This window comes from Triturus cristatus, chromosome 1_2, assembly GCF_964204655.1.
Source record: "Triturus cristatus chromosome 1_2, aTriCri1.1, whole genome shotgun sequence".
Taxonomy (NCBI): Eukaryota; Metazoa; Chordata; class Amphibia; order Caudata; family Salamandridae; genus Triturus; species Triturus cristatus.
Genome location: NC_140580.1, coordinates 881917523 through 881938713, shown reverse-complemented (window position 1 = coordinate 881938713; position 21191 = coordinate 881917523). Strand labels below are relative to the sequence as shown.

The following is a 21191-nucleotide window of genomic DNA, read 5'->3' as shown; positions in this document are numbered from 1 at the left end:
AGAGGGGGAAGCCTCTTGAGAGACAAAGTCCCATTCAGGGGAGGTGTCAAGGCCACTTGCCTCACACAAGTCCTCAAAAACATCCTCTGAATCATACACCCATAAAAAAACGTTAGTGTCGACAGCGCGGAAAAAAGGGAACTGACGTCATCACGCCGACATGGTCTTCTTATGGCTCCGGTGACGTCATGCGGAGCCGCGTGCGGAGCCATGACGCTGAGACGACCTCGTCGGCGCGGAGAGCTTGGAAAAATGTCCGTGGAATGCTGGCGCAGGGGATATTCATAAGGTGAGGAATCCACAGGCAGATGTATCCATCAGAAACTGGCTGTTAGAGACAGTTCTTTTGCTTATGCAGACATCCTTCCCTATTCTCTGTTCCTTATCTTAAATATATATAAAATCTCAATTAAATTGACTTACCTTGTAAGTGGTAACTTCTGCAGGAACATCAAATTAACACAATCTGAAGAGACTCAATGGGTTGAAGGGTGAGGAATAGGGGTTAAAGAGTGAGGAACAGACAAGATGAGCAGTACATGGGTAGAGGGAAATATCCGATAGCTATAGAAAATCAAATCTATGAGAGGTGGGTCTGCTACAGTAGAGTGTTTGTCTAAGGGGAAATTGTTCTTTATCAGTCAGAATCATGCAGGGGGCATGTGGAGGAGGGAGAGAGCAGTCCAGTGTATCTTCAAGTCAGTTGTCGTGTGAATGAGAAGGCCGTAAGCCTTTTTCTAAATGAGAGAATGTTCAGTGTCATTCTTAACTAGCTTTGCCAGAGAGTTCCAGATAGTAGATGTATATAGGGATCACACATATAGGCGTGATAGTTCAGTGATTACAATTTCAATGGCGATTCCCTGAAGGAGAACAAGTATTACGGTTTCATAACTCAAAAACACTGATTTTATAGACGCTGAATAGGTAAGATGATGAGGTGGCAGTATTCAAACCTATATATTGCAGGTCTCAACGATGCCTATTCTCACTGCTTTAACCCCATGAGCTATTTTACTAGCTGCTCATTGTCCTAGAAACCAATAGGCAATGCAATTTCAGATCACACTCCATATAAGGACAATAGGACAAATTACATGCACCCTAAATCCCAGGGTAACATTTGCATCTGTTAAATAAGTGCCTACAATGCTTAGCATCTACTTCCATCACCTTCTTTCCGCTCTGTTGTGTTGTCCTTATACAGCCGATGTGCAGTTCCCTCACTGCTGTTCTGCGCTCTGTTTCTGTCTGGATGCAATGTAGGCTTAATACTACAGGGTGCACTGTCAATTCAGGTTCTAAATAGGAAGAAGGCTACAGCATTAATTTAATCATGGTGAAAACATTTTAGTACTGTTTCTAAAAGGCATACTCTTGCCATGTTCTACATTGGACAAAAGGGGCTGAATGCCAAGAGCACCTTGATCATCTCACATGAATGCAACATGTAAATCGCTCATTTATTTTCTTTTAAATGCACACTTTAAAGTAGCCTGTTACTGTGATATGTTCTCCGCAATGGAACTCTGAATCAAACAGGAGTAAGACCCTGATGCTAATACTACTCCATACAGAATAGATGGTAGGTACCTCCTTCATTGGTAGGTAAGATAGCGAGGGACTCCACTGACACGTCAATGGGATCTCCTCCCTCCAGGAACATGATGTGATTTCTGGCAGCACCTTTCAGACGGATTATGTGGACTACTTCCTACAAACAAAAGGGAAACATTGGTGAGTGGTGTGGCCAACTCACCTCTAGTGATTGCCTCATTAAAATGAATCATAGTTTATTTTCCCTGTAATGTATCATCTCTTTTTATGTCATGGAATTGACAGTCACCAGCTAACTTCCACTGTACTGTCATCATCATATATTTCACAGTGAAGCAAATCCCCACCAATGTGGCATAAGTACTCCTTACAAAATGTGACTCATACAACAATAATAATGTATACCTCAAAAATGTCTCCACAAATGGAAAAAAATACAGTCAACATGTCCTGTACAGCAGCACTGGAACAATACAAAAATTGGTAGACTCCTAACATCACTTGGGAATAATATCCACATGTCCAGTTTTTTCATTAGCATGCCTGTTATCTCGGTGTATGATGTAAGACTACAGGTTTCAAGAAATAACTTCTGAGAAGCCAATGGTGTAGATCCTTCTCATGCATCTGGTATACTAATCTAGTCTACAAATTATCTGGTACTATCCATGCAATAGTTTAAAGAACCCTCATCAGTTAATTGGACAAATAGGTTTTTCTAGATACATAAAATTCAACATTCCAAAGATCCCACATAGCCATGTGGTTTTATGCATATCTACGTATGCCTAATGCAGATTCAACACCACCATTTGCAATCTAAAAAGTACTATTTTTTGCCTATCATCTGGTTCAATGTGAATGATTAAATAGTGTTGTGTTTTCATAACTTGAAACAGTTACTGATTTCTGTTCAGGGAACTCTCTTTAGACAATATTAGTAAATCAGCAGAGATAGACCATGATTGCACAGTTCCAGGAAGTCATTTTTTTTGCATTGCGATTACAATTGAAAAGGAGGGCTTCACAGGATCCAATCTGCCCACGTCAGCCCCAAATCGATTTCAGGAAACGTTCAGCTAAAGTTATGTTCGGCCACTTTTTTCCTCATTTGGGAGAGTATGCATACATCTCTTGCATTAGGTCAAACTAGCATCAAATATAAGAGTCAGGCTCAACCCAAACCTGGATTTCAAAGCCAGTTCCAGATTGATAGTTTAAAGGAGATTGAGTGCTTGATGTCTAGTGAGCGAGTCCGTAAAATATATTTAATCTCTTCTTGAATCAGATTCACAGGAAATGTCTTTTATTGGTTCCCCTCATACCTATCCAATCAGTTTTTCATAAGGGCACCTCCAGTTCCCTCGAGTTCCATCTTCAACCTTTACCAGCAATCTCTTTTGGCTCTACTCACTGATGACCACATCTAAATGTATAAGTGTGCCAACAACATGTAATTATGTTTGAATGTTCCCTTTGCCCCAGTGCCACAAATACTGCTTGCACCTTCTCAAGACCTGGATGTTCAGCACCAATGTGAAACTTAATCCCACTAAACCAGAATTCTTGCTATTTCCTCAGAAAACAACTTGTCCAAACCTGGCTCAATGGCATGAACGTGTATGGGTTGTAACCAGTTGAACTTTCAACCAATGTTAAGTGACAAAAATTCACCTTGAACACCAATTTCACTGTCATGTAATACATTACCCACAAAACGGAGATGGCCTGGTACAGCTCTCTCTACTGAAGAATTTGATAGCTAGATAAAGCAATGCTAACAACAAGAAGTTACAGGTAAGTACGTGTTTTCTTCACCAGCATTGGATCTTTCGTAGCTTCTCATGCATGAATCTGAATAGCAATTAGTGTGACAAAGAAGTCATTGAAATTGCGTAAGGTGGTATAAAATAGCAAACCTTGTCCCATACAAAAAGATAGCGAGGAACTGCTTGTTCCACTGCTATATCTCTGTCCTCTATGGAGCCAAGCAGTAGTATTGTGTAAAGGTGTGACAATTTCTGCAATTGGCTGCATGGCACATATCTATCAGACACTCCTGTATAGAGCACTGATAAAGTCACCATACTACTTGTATAATGTGCAGTAACTATCCCTGAAAGTGGTTGCCATACTTCTGTGTGGCAGTAGGTGGTTACCACTGCTACCCATCTAGAAGTTTCTTGTTCGCTAGCAGATAGCCTTTGGGTAGATTTGAGAATGCAACCAGTAAACGATCCAATTTTCTGAAGTCTTTCATCTTGCCCAGATACAACTTAAGGCACCTTCGGTAATATTGTCTCTTGAATGTCAGCTAACTACCTGCAACTGAACTCTGGTAAGATGGAGAGTCTGCTTTTTAGAAAAGCTCACTCTTTTTGGTTAAATGATTTGTGGCCCATGGAACTGGGACCGGCTACAATTCCAAAAAATTAAGTCAAAAACCTTGGCATCCTAATCAATGAAACTTGTCCATGAAAGAACATGTGAACTCAATCTCTGGATCATGCTTTGGCTTGATGCATATACTTAGGAAATCCTTCCAATGGCTACCTTTGCAGACCACGAAATCACTCACCCAGACACTCCTTATGAGTTGCCTGGATTATGGAAATACCCTAAAGGTTGCAGTGAATGAGGGCCTTTTTACCAAGCTTCAGATTATACAGAGTACAGCTGCGTGCTTGGTCTGTCTGAACCTATGATAAGAGCCTTACATTGGCTTCCCATAAGAGAAAATACCCTCTTTCTATGTCCGGTCCATAAGTCTTTACATGGAGGTTTCCCATGCTACCTGCAAAACAAGCTGCAGCCCTACATCGCAACCCGCAATCTTAGGTCTAAAGAGCAACTGCTACTATGTCCCTGGAGCATTCGTACGCCAGGTATGGGGGCCGTTCTTTTCTTTTCTGGCCCCCCAACATTGGAATCAGTTACCACTACACTTAAGCTCCTGCTCTGACCTAGTCTCATCTAAAAAATCTTTCAAAAAATAGTTTTTTACATCTTTAAATTCTGCTAATTTTAACTTCTGACATGTGTGGATGCTCTAGTCCCGAGAGACCCCCTGCGCTCAATACATTTAAATAACATAACATACCATAACATGTTTGAAGGGTTCTGGTAGAATGTCTTTAGCACAAGCACCTCATTGAGACAGAAACCAGTCTGGACTTTGGGTATAAAACCAAGGTTAGTAATTCATAAAGTAGCATAGTTCTTTATTGGGAGCATTTTTTAAAAACAGAAAATGAATAAGGCATATGCACAATGACATCCTGCATTCTGTATTCTGGCAGCCTTAGTAAGAGCACCTTGACTTGAGATTATTTTCTCAGATGACCAGCCAGTGCAGTGACATTTGGTAGTCTTTCATGAGAAGGATATGCCCTTGCTTCCTTAGTGTCTATTGGAAATCTCAGAAGGTGATGGCTGCCGCATGATTTGTCTTTGACCTGCAGCTGTCCTTGTTTGTTGAATAACTGAATGCAAAATAAATATCTGATTTCTATGTGCACTGTAGAGAAGGATCTTTGGCCAACCAGTCATTGAGGTATGGGTACAATTGATGACCTAAATATTGGTCCATCATTATTTTGCACACCATGCCACCTCAGTTTGGACCAGCTATATACAAATTAGTCTTGATCCTGCTCCAATGGGAACAGTCCAGCCTGAACTGCCAAGTCAGGTGATGCCCTGTAACTGGTCCTAGGATGCTTGTTTCCGGTCCAGGGAGGAGCTGGCCTGGCAGTTTGGGCTGGAGTGTTCCCAGGGGGAGCAGGGTCATGATAGAGTTGCATATGGCTGGGTCCAAACTGTAATAGTGTGGTGAGCAAAAATCAAAGGATTCAGGCCTAGATCTGTGACTGCGGTGAGTGTTTGACATTGCACAGCATTCCATCCATCAAGTGCTCTTTTTTGCACTAAGGGCCTCATTACCATGGCGGTCAGCTAGGTGTCCGACCTCCATCGTATTGGGCAGGTGTCCGACTGACTACATGTCGGTGGTTACACCCGCCCAATTACAATGTGCCATACAAGCAGTTGGAAAACTGCCTTTTAGGTCTCGCCTGGCTTTGCAGCATGCATGCGCTGCTTCACTCTGCGAGGGCTTCTTGAAATCAATACAGTTTCAGAAGCTTACAGAAGCCCTGACCATCTTTTTCATACACTCCCGTCATCCTCTATGCTAAACGCTGGCTCACGATTGAAAAGGAGGCTGCTTAGTCCCTTTTGGTTACCACCCTGTCCACTTTTGTCCCCGCCCACCAAGACTGGATCTTTTACTCCGAGGCTGGACACAGTGTCTTCTAATTACTCAGTGAGCACTTTCTGTTTTCATTCCCAGAATGGCGTGATGTGGCGACAGCTTTATAGGTCTTGCTGAGTACCGCGCTTGTTTATTTAATTACGATTTGCTGCGTGATTTGCTTTCACTATGCTTGTTCTGCCTGCCGTGGCTTGTTTATTTAATTATTTAGCTGCGCGATTTGCTTTCACCGCGCTTGTTCAGCCTGCCGTGTAGGCCTGTTCTTGCACTGCGCTTGTTCTGCCTGTCGTGTCGGCTTGTTCTTTTGATGTCTGCGTGGCCCCTGTATCACCGAACACACATTTACGCAGACCTGTGCGCCGTCATCAATCCTCACCAAAGCGTCCTTCTAAGCTGCCAGGCGCAACTCGAGCCCAGCGCCCCTTCACCAATTAATCAGACCCACTTGCTTACATTTGAACCGAGGTGTCGGTGCCGCAATTACATTGCCTGTTTATTGAAGTGCTGTGCCTGGGTGTTTAAACGGCAAGGCTGATCTGGTGCTATTTGTCACTTGTACGGCGTCAGTCTGTGTGTTTTATAGCCATAAGCTTTATATGTATGTGCCCAGCTGGGCGGCAAACTCGGGCACTGCCATGGCAACATGGCGTGGGCTATTCCTAGGCACCTCCGACCCAGCTCCGGCAGAGGGGAGGGCGGCCCTTCCAGGCCGCAGAGCAGATTGTCTGGGATGTGTTGAATCCTCTCGGGCAGAGGGTGTCTGTCTACTGTGTGTGTGCGGTGTGTTTGCTGTGTGGGTGGGGGGTGTCTGCTGTGTGTGTGCTATGTGTTTGTCAGTCTACATTGTGTGAACAGTGCACTCTTTCAGTGTTGGGGGACCGGTGAGACGGACCCCTACCCTTCGCTCCACTGAATTTACTTATAGCCGTGCTTAAAGTCCTGTGAGTGAATGCCTTCAGGGCCACCGCTGCCCCGTCTGTTCTTGGTGTATCCTGGCCAGATGGGACTGTGCTTTCCTTCTGGAGAACGCTTCCTCCCCGTGGATTGATGGGCCAGCACTGCCGAGGAAAGCCTGGGCTTATTCAAATAAACGGTATGGTATGACATTTTTGTCATGCTTTCTGGCCCCCTCACCCGCTTCACAGCCAACTATAAACTTCCACTACTGAAGTCCACGTGTCTGCTGACTATCCTACCTCGCAACATGTTCTTGCGATCTAAAAAGTGTACTTTTGTTACATTGCTTATTATTCTGTAGTGCTAAATTCGGTCAGGATGGTAATCCATGCTTGATGCTAAATTTCAAAAGTCTCTAAATAAACACATTCATGTTCCCTCCTGTGTCCGCCCTGAAACCCAAACCTGTCCGGGGCTTCCCTTTACTAGTGCTGCGCTATATTTTAAGCCAACATTAATCCTTTTTTTAATGTTAACATTTAAATTGTTGAAAGGTGTATTTTATAATTGTTTATTATATGTATTTACATGGGGACATAAAGACTACCTTCACAGTAGTGGCTCTGGAAAACAGCAAAAATGAAACAAACCTGTGTCTAAATATATTTGTGATGACAGTGAAAACCTCAAGGGAGGGTCTGAACTGGAGAGAGCATCTCAGCTGCCCTGGGGAAGTGTGTATGAGGACAGATGCCTTTGCTTCCAGCCATGCACTGAGCTCCCTTTGTTTTGGCTATAAAGGGGGCTGTTACTACCGATCCCCCCTCTGCCCTCCCTAATCCTATGTTACTTCCTCATGCCCACTTTAGGACTTAAGGATGAGGGAGAGCCATGCATCCGAACCCACTCTGCAATGTTGTTGTTTTTTTATTTAAATCATGTATGTACGTGTTTTAAGGCCAGAACCCTGCAAGGTCAGGGCCGAGGCAGGAACTGAGACACCAACCCAGGGGGATACATGGGATCCAGGGCCCCTTTCAACTTCCATTTCTCATCGCTGTTTTTGTTTGTTTCGTTTTCATTATTATTGTTCTTTAATCCCACGTTAGCACAATTCAGCTTCCTGCTTAAAAATATTGCTTGGGAGATGAGCATGTGTGAGGCGCACATGGTTAACGTTTCTGCCTCCGCACAATCAAGAAGCATTTAAAGTGAGCCACAGCAGAACGGAGACTTGCTCGTCTCATAATGTTACCTTGTGCCCGGGGCCACACGGCTGCAAGATCCTACATAACCACTTGTGCATATAGCACCATATATGGGGGTCCATTACGATGTCCGCCCGTCACCGTAACAGTAAACAAGACCGACCACCAGAGGTGCGGCATTCCCGCTGTGCCCATTAGGATGCGACCGCCACCCTGGCGGTCGCATCCCACATATTTAACATTGTGGCGGGCGGTGCTTTGTGCAGCACCCGCCACAGTATCAAATATACATGTTGTGCATTGGTATGCACAGCGGTGCCTGTCACCCCCCACCCCCCAACGCCACGGGGGCCTGCAACGATCCCCCAAAGCCAAGGACCGCATGCCTTTCCAAGGCAAAAATCCGGAAACATAATAATATGGCGGGCGGTGACTGCTAGGCACCACCACCATATTATGGCCCAGAACCACACGGCAGGCAATCGTAAGGACTGCCTGCCTGCCTGCGGAAAAGCGGCGGACGGTCTTTCCGTCTGTCGCTGTGCCCCCGCCTTTGTAATAGGGTGGGGGGTAAATGGCGTGCGGGCGGGGAAAGATGTTGGGCGGATAGCCACCGTCGGTCGCTATCAAACAAAGCAAACAACATGAGACTGCATTTACAATAATGTCAGGGGCAAGCCTTGCTGGGAGGTGTAGCTGAGTGCTCCCATCCCTGTTTAAAAGCACTCCTGTGAGTCATTGAGCAGACGAGCTCGTGGAAAAAGCACCCGCGTGCCAGTGAGAGGTACATTACCTGATGTGATGTTTGGCAGCCTACTCAGCAAACCCCAAATTTGAAGCCTGTAATCTCTACTGATGAAGGTTAAAGACCCAAAAACAAGTGTCTAGAGATCAGCACCATCTGCGCCAACTCTGGCGAAACACTCGTAAATATTCTAGCAAAGCAAACAACATGAGACTGCATTTACCATAATGCCAGGGGCGAACCTTGCTGGGAGGTGTAGCGGTGTGCTCCCACCCCTGTTCCTGTTTAAAAGCACTCCCATGAGTCATTGAGCTGACGAGCTCGTGGAAGAAGCACCCGCGAGCCAGTGAGAAGTACCTGACCTGATGTGATATTTGGCAGCATACTCAGAAAACCCCAAATTTGAAGCCTGTAATCTCTACTGATGACGGTTAAAGAACCAGAAACACAGGTCTAGAGATCAGCACCATCTGCGCCAACTCTGGCGAAACACTCGTAAATATTCTAGCAAAACAAACATGAGACTGCATTTACCATAATGCCAGGGGCGAACCTTGCTGGGAGGTGTAGCGGTGTGCTCCCACCCCTGTTTCTGTTTAAAATCACTCCTGTGAGTGATTGAGCTGATGAGCTCATGGAAGAAGCACCCGCGCGCCAGTGAGAGGTACACGACCTGATGTGATGTTTGGCAGCTTACTCAGCAAACTACAAATTTGAAGCCTGTAATCTCTACTGATGACGGTTAAAGAACCAGAAACACGTGTCTAGAGAGCAGCACCATCTGCGGAAACAACATGAGACTGCATTTACCATAATGCCAGGGGTGAACCTTGCTGGGCGGTGTAGCGGTGTGCTCCCACCCCTGTTCTTGTAGGTTTTACATGTCTGGGTAGTGAAAAACTCTTAAATTCCCTTTTCACTATTACCTCTCTCTTAGGATAACATTGGGTTACATTATTACTTTAATAAGTGATTGGGAAAAGGTAGGGAAGTCATGTTTGGTGCCTGGGAAATTGTAATTTAAGCCCTCTTTAATGGTAAAATCTGGTTTTAAGTTGCAGTTCTGAAACTGCCACTTTTAGATAGTAAAATAAGCAAAGAGAACCCCTCACACCATAGATACATCCATTATTCTGAGTAGGCTACGTAATATTTTTGCACCTCTCTATTCCAACATCTATTGGGGATATTTACTATCTTTTGTTTGTATGGAAAGCCTCTCAATATTGTACCACTCTTTCTTGCATTCAAAACCACATTGGATGTGTACGTTGAAACATACAAATGAAACAAAAAAACTTTACATTCTGGACCACAAGCAAGACCTTGTCTCAAATAAATGACAAAAAATTAAAGACTTTAATTCTCAAATAAATGACAATTACTAAATATTTACAGGTTATTCAACAGCGAGAACATAAATAGGTGTCCAACATATATACATAAACTTATTTATGTTGTTGTTTGTGTTGAGTAACTTGTACATTTTTAGTAACTGTCATTTATTTGAGAATCAAAGTCTAATATTTATGTGTATGTAAAGTATTGTCCTATACTCCTGAATCAATCTAATGTTTGGGGACAGAATAGTCCAAAGAGAACAAAGTCTCTTGGTCGGTCGTCGGATTCGTGGTTGCCGGGATGATGTTGAAGTGCCTACTTAGACGCTACCCCTGCATGCTGACCTCAATTTTGACACGACTTTCCACGCCAGAAGCGCAGAGCCATGAAAGACACTGAGCACTGGTGCGCCACATTAGGGCCCTATAAGGGTGTCCCTAACTCTAGAAGTCAGTTCACAGAGCAGGGAGGATGAGTGGGGCGGTAAGGAATCTATAACTGATACATGTCTCTTACAGATACATCGTTACCGAAGGTAAGTAACTTGTTCATATGATAAAGGCTATAAGTTGTAGATTCCTTACCTTAGAATAAATACCCCAGCAATACTATCCCCGGAGGAGGGTCTGCGAACAAAGTTCACACCAGAAAATCCTGGAGGACAGAACAGGCAAAGTAGCAGTCCCTCTGGAGATGACTATCCAGGCAGTAATGTCTGGTGAACGTGTGCATAGAAGCCCACGTGGCTGCCTGGTAGATATCGATGAGTGGAACTCCCCGCGACAAAGCAGTGGTTGCTGCCGTAGCTCTAGTGGAATGAGTGTGCAGCCCCACTGGAGGTTCCTTTTTAGCCTAGGTGTAACAAATCTTGATACAAAGGATTACCCATCGAGAGATAGTATGCTTTTGCACAGCCCGACCTTTTTTGACAAACACATAGCCTACAAAGAGTTGATCGTCCACCGGAACTCCTTTGCGTGGTCAAGGTAGAAAGACAATAAACATTTGGGTCCAGACGGTGAAGTCTCTCCTCCTCCTTGGAAGGGGCGGAGGCAGGAAAAAGGTGGGCAGAGTAATAGTCTGCCTGATGTGAAAGGGAGTGACGACTTAAGGCAGGAGAAAGGATCTCATTCGAAGCACCACTTTGTCCAGATACACTGAAAAGAAAGGAGGCTTAGAAGAAAGAGCCTGAAGCTCACTCACTCTGCGAGTAGAGGTGATGGTAACAAGAAAGGCAGTCATACAATAGGGGACTTGAACAAAGAGAGCAGATCTGGCAGCTGAAGAAAGGCAGAAATGGCTGCCAGGTAGCCTTTCAGAGTGCCCAGAGCAGAGCCCTGCTGGGCCAAAGAAAGAAGGAACAAAAGAACCTCAGATAGAGGGGCATAAAGGGGATCCACAGCCTGTGCTGTGCACCATGCCACAAACTTATTCCATTGACAGGCGTATAACCTCTTAATGGATGGTGCTGGCTGCCAAGATGATATTACAGACTTCAGGAGGAAGGTCAAAAGCTGTCAACTGTCGCTGCTCAATCTCCACGCAAGGAGGTGGAGGCTGGACAGGTTTGGGTGGAGGTCCGTCCCTTGCTGCTGCAACAGAAGATCCTACCGAAGGAGCAGTCTGATCGGAGGATCGATGGCCATGCTCAGGAGCTCAGGTTACCAGACTCTTTATACCCAGTCCGGTTCCACAAGAATGACTTGGGCCTGGTCGTGCTTGATTTTCTTCAGCACTTGGGGCAGAAGTGGTACAGGCGGGAAGGCGCACAGGAGACCGCAGCTCCACCAATGATGAAAAGCGCCGCCGAGCAAGTGCTGCTTTGGAAACTACAACTCGCAGAACTGCTGACATTGCATGTTCTCTTCGGTGGTGAACAGATCTAACCAATGCTCTCCCCACTGCTGAAAGAGACCTTGCACCACCTCTGAGTAAAGACGACATTCGTGATCCACCAGGCACCTGCGGCTGAGTTTGTCTGCTCTGGTGTTCAGAGAACATGCCAGGTGTTGAACCACCAGGGTAATGCCCTGATGTTCTAGCCATGTCCAAAGGCAAAAAACCTCTTGACAAAGAGTCCACGACCTCACCCGCCTTTGTTGCAGTACCACATGGCAGTGGTGTTGTCCGTGAACGCCTGCACTGCCTTCCCCTTGAGGGAGGGAAGGAATACCTTCCGTGCCAAGCGAATCGCCCGGAACTCCAACAGCTTGAAAGGGAGACCCGGCTCTGCCAGAGACCAGACTCCTTTGATCTCCGCCTCTCCCAGGTGGGCGCCCCATCCCAGAAGTGACACATCAGTCACCACCGTGAAGTCTGGTTGGGGAAGGGAAAGGGATGTACCTCTGACCCAATCCTGGTGTGTTGACCACCTCTGCAGTTGCTGTGCAGTCCACTCCGAGATCCGGACGTAGTCAGAAAGATTCCCCTGATTCTGCTCCTACTAGAACTTCAGGTCCCAATGCAGAGCCCACATATGCCATCTGGCTTGATCTATCAGCAGGATGCAGGAGGCCATGAGACTCAGCGGCCTCAGGGTAATTCTCATCGAAATCCGGGATAGAGGCTGAAACATTGGTATCATAGCCCGAATATCCCGGACTCGCTGCTTGGGAGGATAGGCCTGAAACTGTCTAGAACAGATCCGATGAAAGGCAGCGACTGAGAGGGAGTCAGGTGTGACTTCGGCACGTTGATAGTGAACCCCAGCGAATACAGGAGGTCCGCAGTAGTCTGGAGGTGGGAGATGACCGCCTGGGGCGAGCCTGCCTTCTACAGCCAGTCGTCGAGATAGGGAAAGACTGGAACCCCTGATCTGCACAGATAAGCTGCGACCACCGCCATCACTTTCGTGAACACCCGAGGGGCACTGGTAAGGCCGAAGGGGAGCATGGTGAACTGAAAATTATTGTGGTCTACCGTGAACCATAAATAACACCAGTCTCCGGGGTCGAGGGCAGACAGGACCTGAGCCAAGGTTAGCATTTTGAACTTCTCCTTCCGGAGGAAGCGGTTGAGGGCCCTGAGATCTAAGATAGGACACAGGCCTTTGTCCTTCTTGGGCACCAGAAAGTAGCGGGAATAGCAACCACAACCTACTTCTGGCGCAGGTTTATTTTAAATGTTTCATATAGCGCTAGCTAGACCAAGAGGTATCAGAGCGCTTTACAGAATCAAGAGCAAGGCAATAATCATTGGATCAAGGTTACATACAATTAAAATAAAGGGCTAGTGAAGTCTACAGAGGAGCACACAATAATATATACAAAGAAACACTTGTAGGAACATGAAGGGTGGATTTACTGAAAAGAGGTCCAAAACAATTAACAATTTAGGGACCATAAAGCACTGGCTAGGCTGGATACTGCTGTACAGATTCAAGAGCAAGGTAATAATTATAGGTTAAAGATTAAATAAAATATAAGATTGGGGAAGTAAAAGTCTACAGAGGAGCAGGTACCCTCTAGATAGCTCCCTTGGCCAAGAGAGCTGAGACTTCCTGGCGGAGAAGTGTCAAATGATCCTCCGACATACGATCGAGAGACGGTGGCATGAAGAGAGGGGTAGTCTCGAAGGGGAGGTAGTAGCCCTTTCAGACTATCTGCAAAACCCACCTGTCTGACGTGATGGATTGCCAGTGGGAGAGGTGATGGCAAATTCTTCCACCCACTGGCCACTGATGGCCCTGAAAGGACAGACAAGGAGGGTTTGGAGGCTGCTGCGGGGGGGAAAGGGTAGCCTGGCCCGCCCGCTGGTTCCCAGACCGGCATTGCTGGGTCCCACGTCCGCGGCCATGCAGAAGCTGGGCAACTTGCGTGGGCCAGTGGCTGTACTGGGTCGGACGTGGTGGGGTGTCTCTTCTGTAGCCACAAAAGGGACGAACGGCAGACTGTGGGGGACGGGAGGATACAGCGAGGCCTACGGACCTGGCCTGAGAATCCTTAAAACGCTTGAGCACGAGTCCGCCTTGTCACCAAAAAGGTGACGGCCATCGAAGGGCATGTCCAGCAAGGTTGCTTGAACATCCCCCGAAAAACCAGACGTCCTCAACCAGGCGTAGCGCCGAAGGGCTACCGACGTTGCAATCGTTCTGCCCAGAGAGTCGGCGGTATCTAGTCTACAGCGAATCGTCAATCTGGCTGCATCTCTCCCATCCGCCAATGCCTGGGAGAGAATGGCGGGCCTCCTCTGGGCACTGAGGCAGCACCAGCGCAACCGTATCCCAGACTGTATGGGTATAGCGGCCCAAGAGGCATTCGGTATTCTCAGACCGCAGCGCCATGCTGAAGGAAGAGAACATACGCTTCCCAAGATGATCCAGCTTCTTGGATTCCCTATCCGCGGGTGCAGAAGGGAATGTGCCCTTGGAAGAAGAGGCTTGGGCCACCAAGCTCTCATGGGAACAGTGTTGGGAGAGGAAAATGGGATCGTCCGAAGCCGGAAGGTGGCGGCATGCAATCATCTGCTCCACTGTGTTGGGCTTGGACCAAGTGCCCAGAAGGACGTCCGTGAGCACTTCATTGAAGGGCAAGAGTGGTTCAGAGGAAGTTGGCGCTGGTTGGAGCACCTCTGTCAGGAGGTTAGTCCTGACTGCTACCGTAGGGAGCCCCAGGCCCAAAGTCTCAACTGCCCTATGCAACACCACTGCATAGGACGCTCCCTCCTCCGGGGAAACAACTTTACAACACAGTCATTTCATCGCACTACCTTTACAACGCAGTCATTATAATGCAACATCCTTTACATCGCATGCCATTACATCCCATGTCACTACAACGCATTTCATTACAACGCATGTCACTACAACGCATGCCATTACAATGAAATATAAGGTAAGTAATGGGGAATAATAATTTTTACCCCTCCCCTATCCAACACTTACCCTACTGGTGCACTCACTGGAGTGGGAATAATAATTTTTACCCCTACACTATCCAGCACCTTCCCTACTGTTGCACTCAGTGGAGTGGGAATAGTAACTTTTACCCCTACACTATACAACACTTACCCTACTGTTGCAGTCACTGGAGTGGGAATAGTAATTTTTACCCCTACACTATCCAACACTTACCCTACTGTTGCCCTAAAAGTAATATGCATTGCAATTGTGTGCGCTGTAATGGTATGCGCTGTAATGGTATGCATTGTAAATGTAGTTTCAAAAAATGCTTTGTGATGGCATGAGATGTAAAATCATGCGCTGTAATGGATGTTGCGATGTAAAAACTGTGTTGTAAAGGCATTCGTTGTATCGTCATACATTCCTCCTCCGTAGCCACGGTAGAGTGAGAAAGAAAACCAGTCCGACTCTTACAGCAGGTCTGTTAAAGGGTCCAGCGACCCCTCCCAGTCCTTATCACCACCCCCAGGGCGATAGGGAACACCTGGGAAAAACAAGATCACAAAACTACCCTCCGGCGTCGGATTCTACATCGGCTGACATCGATCCGGCTCCGGGTCCATCTCGGGGATGCGGATGGGGACGGTGTCGGCAGCAGCACGGCCGGTGCTGGGGGCTTCAGGCGCCGGGGAAGGTTGAGTAAGGTCTACCTGTGTCGATCTGGATCTAGGTCTGGATCGATGGGGACCCTGCGGCGCGGGGCCGGAGCCGCCTGCATCGAAGGTCCATGGGCCTTAACCGGCTCTGTGGGGCCCGAAGGCACGCCAGCGGAGTTGGGCTGCCCAAAGATGGAATGGAGGGCTTTGTAAAATGCATGAAGCTGGGCAGGGGACGCCCCGACTCCCAGAAACGGGATGAGGCAAGTAGTCGTCCCTGAATCAGGCACCAGAGACGGAGCCTTAGAGCGACGACGCTTTGGTTCCCGTGTCGCGTCAGCCGACAGGTGGGTAGAAGCCGAGGAGTGATAGTGCTTCTCCGTCTTCTTCTTGTGCTTCGACTTACCCGAGTAGTGCAAAGATTTGGACGAGGTGTGATGGCTCCGCGACCGGTCTCGAGACCTTCCCCTTAAGCGAGACCGTGAGAGATGCAGAGCCAACTGCCGGGACTCCAAAATCTTTTGGGACCGCTCCCACAAAGACTTTGGATTCATGGCCCGACAGTCGGAGCACGACTTCGGGTCGTGGTCGTACTTCAGGCACCAGAAACACACAAGGTGCGGATCTGTCACAGACATCAGTTTGTGACAAGATTCACAAGGCTTGAATCCGGTTCGACGATGGGACATCCCTCGTGCACCAGGAGTCGAGGACTCGAAAAAATGACGTCAACAAAAGTTAAAAAAAAGTTTAGCCCAAAAATGACTAAGGGGCAAGCTCTAACCGGATCTGCGCAAGGCTGGCGCAGAAAAAGAAAGAACTTATGTTAGTGCGCAGGGGTGGCGTCTAAGTAGGCACCATGACGCCATCCAGGCGACAACGACGGCGACAACGGACGCGGGGTCGACCGACGCCACCTACCACAGCGCAGGGTTATTGCTGAAGAAAAATTCTCCGGATACAGTCTGACTCCTGAGAATCTATAACTACTAGTCTCTTTCAGATACAAGCATCCTGGGACTGGTTTCAGGGCATCACCCCTCATCAGCCAAACTAGCTTGAATCCGGTGACACAGCGGGCCAAACTGCTGGGATTTTGTCACGGTCCAGCGTGACCAGATACCCTCAGTTGGCGCTTTGCACCTATTGCGGTACTTTTATGTAAATCTTTGAAAGTGGATATTTCCTGTTCAACTAATTGGATTTTATTCATTTTCATCTCGAATAATTTACTGAAATAAATTCTATTTTTCTAAATTGGTGTGGGATTTTTCCTGTCTTGTGTTTTTACTTTATTACTGTTTCTGTGTGCTGCATAAGTACATTACACATCGCCTCTAAGTTAAGCTCGACTGCTTATGTACTAAGCTACCACAGGATTAAGCACAGGTTAATTTGGTGACTTTTTGTACACCACCCTGACAGGGATTATGGCTGTTGCTTGAGTAAGGTTTCACCTCACTCAACCAATAGTCACATTTTCACAGTAACTTGTTCTTCTGATAGAGACTTCTAGCCGCAGATTCCTCGCCTTTTGAATAGATACTAAAGCAGTACCTACAAGTAGGGCTGTGGATAGACTCAAACCACATAGACCTGCAGGACCGAGTGGACAAAGTGCCCTTCTCGGCAGACTTGGCTACCCAGACAATAGTGCTTAGTGAACATATAGAGGGACGCCTATGTGGCCACCTGGCATGTGTCTAGAACCCGGACGCCGAATGGTGACACAGTGGCAGCAGGTTTGGCCCTGGTGGAATGGACATGCAACAGATTTTGAAGCAGAGCACAATACATCGTGAGATGGTGCACTTCTCCACACAGTCTTGCCTATTTTTGCTAAGGGGACCCCCACAAAGACCTGATCATCAACCCAGTGGTCTTTAGTGCAATCGATGTAGAAGCTGAGCACCGTCTTAGGATGCAAGTGATGGAGCCTCTCCTACTCCTTAGAAGGGTGAGGCGGAGCATATAGCGCAAGCAGAGTGATAGATTGGTGGAACGGCATCACAACTTTTGGGAGAAAAGGGTCCCTAGTATGAAGAACCAGCTTGTCGGGGAAAAAGGATGAACACACAAGGCCTGAAGATCACTCACACACTGTGCCAAAGTGATGGCAACTAGGAATACAGTTTTGATGGTGAGAAGCCGTAAAGGACAACTGTGGAGCGACTAGAATAGAGTACACATCAGATATGTAAGAACAAGATTGAGGTTCCATTGGTTCATCACAAATGGAGATGGGGTAAGCAGATGTCAGTCCTTTCGAAAACCGCATCACAAATGGCAAATTTAATAAAGGAATGCTGATCTGGCAATTGTAAAAAGGCAGAGAGAGACACCCACGAAACTCCAATGTACTGAAGTGCTGACATTGCACGTTCTTCGCGGTGGCAAATCGATCAAAGCAAGGTTCTTACGCCACCTCCGGATGTAACAGCCACTCATGATCCGCTAGGCACTGAAGGTTGAGTTAATACACCCTGGAGTTCAGTGAGCCAGCCAGGTGGTTCTACACCAAGAAGACACCTTGGTGGCCCATCCATTTCCAGAGGTGCAAGGCCCCCAGTCACAGAGTCCTTGACCCCATCCTGTCCTGGTTATTGCAGTACCACAGAACGGTGATGTTGTCCATGAGCACATGTACCAGACTACCATTGATGGATGGCAGGAAGGCTTTCAGCCAAATGAATGGACCTCAACTCCAGAACCTTGAAATGGATCCAGGACTCCACCAGAGGCCACAAGTCTCTCATCTCCAACTCTTCCAGATAGCCGCCCCAACCCAGAAGCGATGCATTGGTACCAGTCAGTTCTGGTGGGGAAGGGAGAGGGGTCTGGCGTAGACCAAATCGCAGTACAGTAGCCATAACATCTTTTGCAGTCTCCTCTGAGATAAATATGTGGTCAGAGAGGTCCCCTTGATGTTTGGCCCACAGGGACAACAGCTCCCAATCCAGAGTCTGCATACGGCACCAGGCATGCTCGACCAGCAGGATTCAGGAGGCCATCAATCCCAGCAGCCTCAGAGTCGACATCACTGAAATCCAAGACCGAGGCAGACAGGTCGGAATCATAGACTGAATGCCCTGCACCCTCTTTCCTGGGGGAAAGGCATGAAATTGAACCGTGTCCAGAATTGCTCCAATGAAAGGGAGTGTCTGGAAGGATTCAGGGGTGACATCAGCACATTGATAGTGAATACCACAGATGATAGAAGGTTTGCATTAATCTGGAGGTAGAATGACTGTCTGGGGTGAGCCCGCCTTCAACAACTGGTCATCGAGGTAGGGGAGAACTGGCGCCCCTGACCTCCGAAGGTGCGCTGCTGCCACCACATTCGCGAACACCTGAGGGGTACTGGAGAGACCAAAGGGGAGCACAGCAACCTGAATATGTTCCTTTTCCACCACAAAAAGTAGGTAGCACCGATGAGCCAGCAGGAAGGAAATATGTAAATTTGCATCCTGGAGATCCAACGCCACCATCCAGCCTCCAGGGTAAAGAGCAGACAAGGCATGGACCAGGGTGAGCCTTTTGAACTTATCCTTAGAGAGGAAGAATTTAGAAGGGAGCAGATCCAGAATGGGGCGAACATCTCTGTCCTTCTTGGCACCAGAATGTAGCAGGAATAATAGCCATGCCCTACTTCACACATCAGCACCATATTGATAGCCCCTATGGCCAAACAGGCCTACACTTCCTGCCGCGAAATGCAGAGATGGTCCTCCGTCAGTCTACAGGTAGACGGTGGAAGGTATGGCAGGGACGAAAGAAAGGGTAAAGTATAGCTTTTGCGAACAATTTAGAGAGCCCACCTGTTCAATGTGGCCGCTTGCCAGCCCCGATATATTTTGTGAATTCTGCCTCCCACCGGTTGGCTTTTGCTCTCTAAAGGTACACTAAAGGGGCTTTGTAGGTGGGACAGGGGGCTTTGGGGGTGGTGGACTGGGGTGGGATGCTGACCTTGGGGGCGGTGGGCACCATGACATCTCCTGCAAAACTACTGGGTTCCTGTTGGGGTGGGACAGCATGCCTCTGCCATTAAAGGAACATTTGAAGTGTGGCTTGCGAGGTAGGGTGGAAAGGCCCAGAAAATCGTTCAAGGGCAGAGTCAGCCATGTTCCTGAACAAGCGAGTCCCATCGAACGGAAAGTCTATTAGGGAGGACAGGATGTCGTTGGAGAACTCAGTGGATCGTAGCCACACATGGCGGTGCATGGCGACATTGGACCTGGGTCCCGCCCACCAGAGTCGGTGGTGTCCAAGCCACGATGAATTGTGAACATCACAACCATCTTGGATGGCTTTTGAGAGAAGAGGGCGAAGGTCTTCCGAAATAGCAGGGAAGATCTGTACCACCGAGTCTCAGAGGGCGAAAGCATAACGGGCAAGTAAACAGGAAGCTTTGATGGACCGTCAAGCCAAACCAGTGGAGGAGAACAAGCATTTTCCAAAAGTCTCCACTCTCTTAGATTCTCTGTCAGGAGGCGTGTTAGGGAAATCGTTAGGGTTGGTTTGGTTAGTGGGAGCATGCACCACAAAAATTGTTGGAGAGGAGTGCTGAGAGAGAAAGTTTGGGCTGCCTGGGGCAGGGTGGTGGCGCCTGGCAAACTGCTGGATAACTGGAAGGCCAATATATATTTTAGCTCAGACTTCAAGAATGGTATCCATCAGGGCCTCATTGAATGGGAGAAGCTCTGAAGCAGTCTGGCCAAGCTGCAGGACATTAATTTTGACCTCCAGAGTGAGCAGTTGAAAGTCCAGGGCTTAGGCCTCCCTACCCAATACCATGGGGTAGGGAGCAGATTCATTAGCATACCTACTGTCATCGGCAGAGGGCTAAGCGAACTCATCACCCTGATCAGTATCGTTGCAGAAGTCTGTGTCAAAAAGAGAATGTACGGAGGGTTGCATGCCTGGGGGTAAGGCAAGAGTAGAACCTACTGTCAGATTCAGATGAGGTGTTGGTCCAATTCAGACCAGCATCGAGTCTGCATGCGAATGGACAATTGGAGCCACCTCTTCGAGCAGCAAAGACAGCATCAGTCTCGACGTCCCCGTACCTGGACTGGGAAAGAGTGCAAGGACGGCGTCTTTACTGGAGCTGAGAGCAGAATCTGCACAGAGGGTCCAGCTTTCACTGAGAGCTAACCCATTGGAGATAACCCAGGAGGTAGGCTTCTTGGCTGAGTGGGGCCTGAAGTTGTGCCAGAGGCAGTGGGTACAGAACCATAGAGCCAGCGCAAGACTGAGGGAAATTTTTCGATTTGGAGCAGTGTGGCTGAAAGCCCCAGAAACTCGGCTTGTGCCTGAAACAACTGCAGAGCCGGCTCCAAAGTCAACCGACTTTGAAAGCAGGAATGTTGGTGCCACACTTGAGATTTGTCAGGGAAGTGTGCAAAGTAGCAGTACTCAACTTCAACTTCTTATGTTTCTTATGCTTACCTGGGCATTTGAAGCACAACTAAGAGTGACCTCGAGAGCGTCTTTGTAGACACCTGGAGCGAAACACAGAATGAGCTTTCAACTAGGAGTGGTCCCACAGCTGTGTCTTATTGTGCTTGGCAATGTAAATTTCTGCCTCACACTCCTTGAGGGCAGTTGGGTTTATCGATGCTCAGTCCCCGTAGTCTTGTATTTGTGGTCAGACCCCTGATACCACAGGCAGACC

The 21191-nt window shown here is 47.6% G+C and overlaps 1 protein-coding gene across 2 annotated transcripts in view; it reads right to left on the bottom strand.

Annotated features, from left to right (window-relative positions):
- CFAP74 (cilia and flagella associated protein 74) overlaps positions 1 to 21191 on the bottom strand; it is a 927349-nt gene that overhangs the window by 63878 nt on the left and 842280 nt on the right. For both annotated transcript variants that reach the window (XM_085609345.1, XM_085609347.1), the window contains exons 37-38: positions 1594 to 1714; positions 1174 to 1301 (exon numbers count right to left, since the gene is read on the bottom strand). In XM_085609345.1, the coding sequence (XP_085465471.1) occupies positions 1174 to 1301; positions 1594 to 1714 (249 nt within the window). The remainder of the gene's footprint in view (positions 1 to 1173; positions 1302 to 1593; positions 1715 to 21191) is intronic.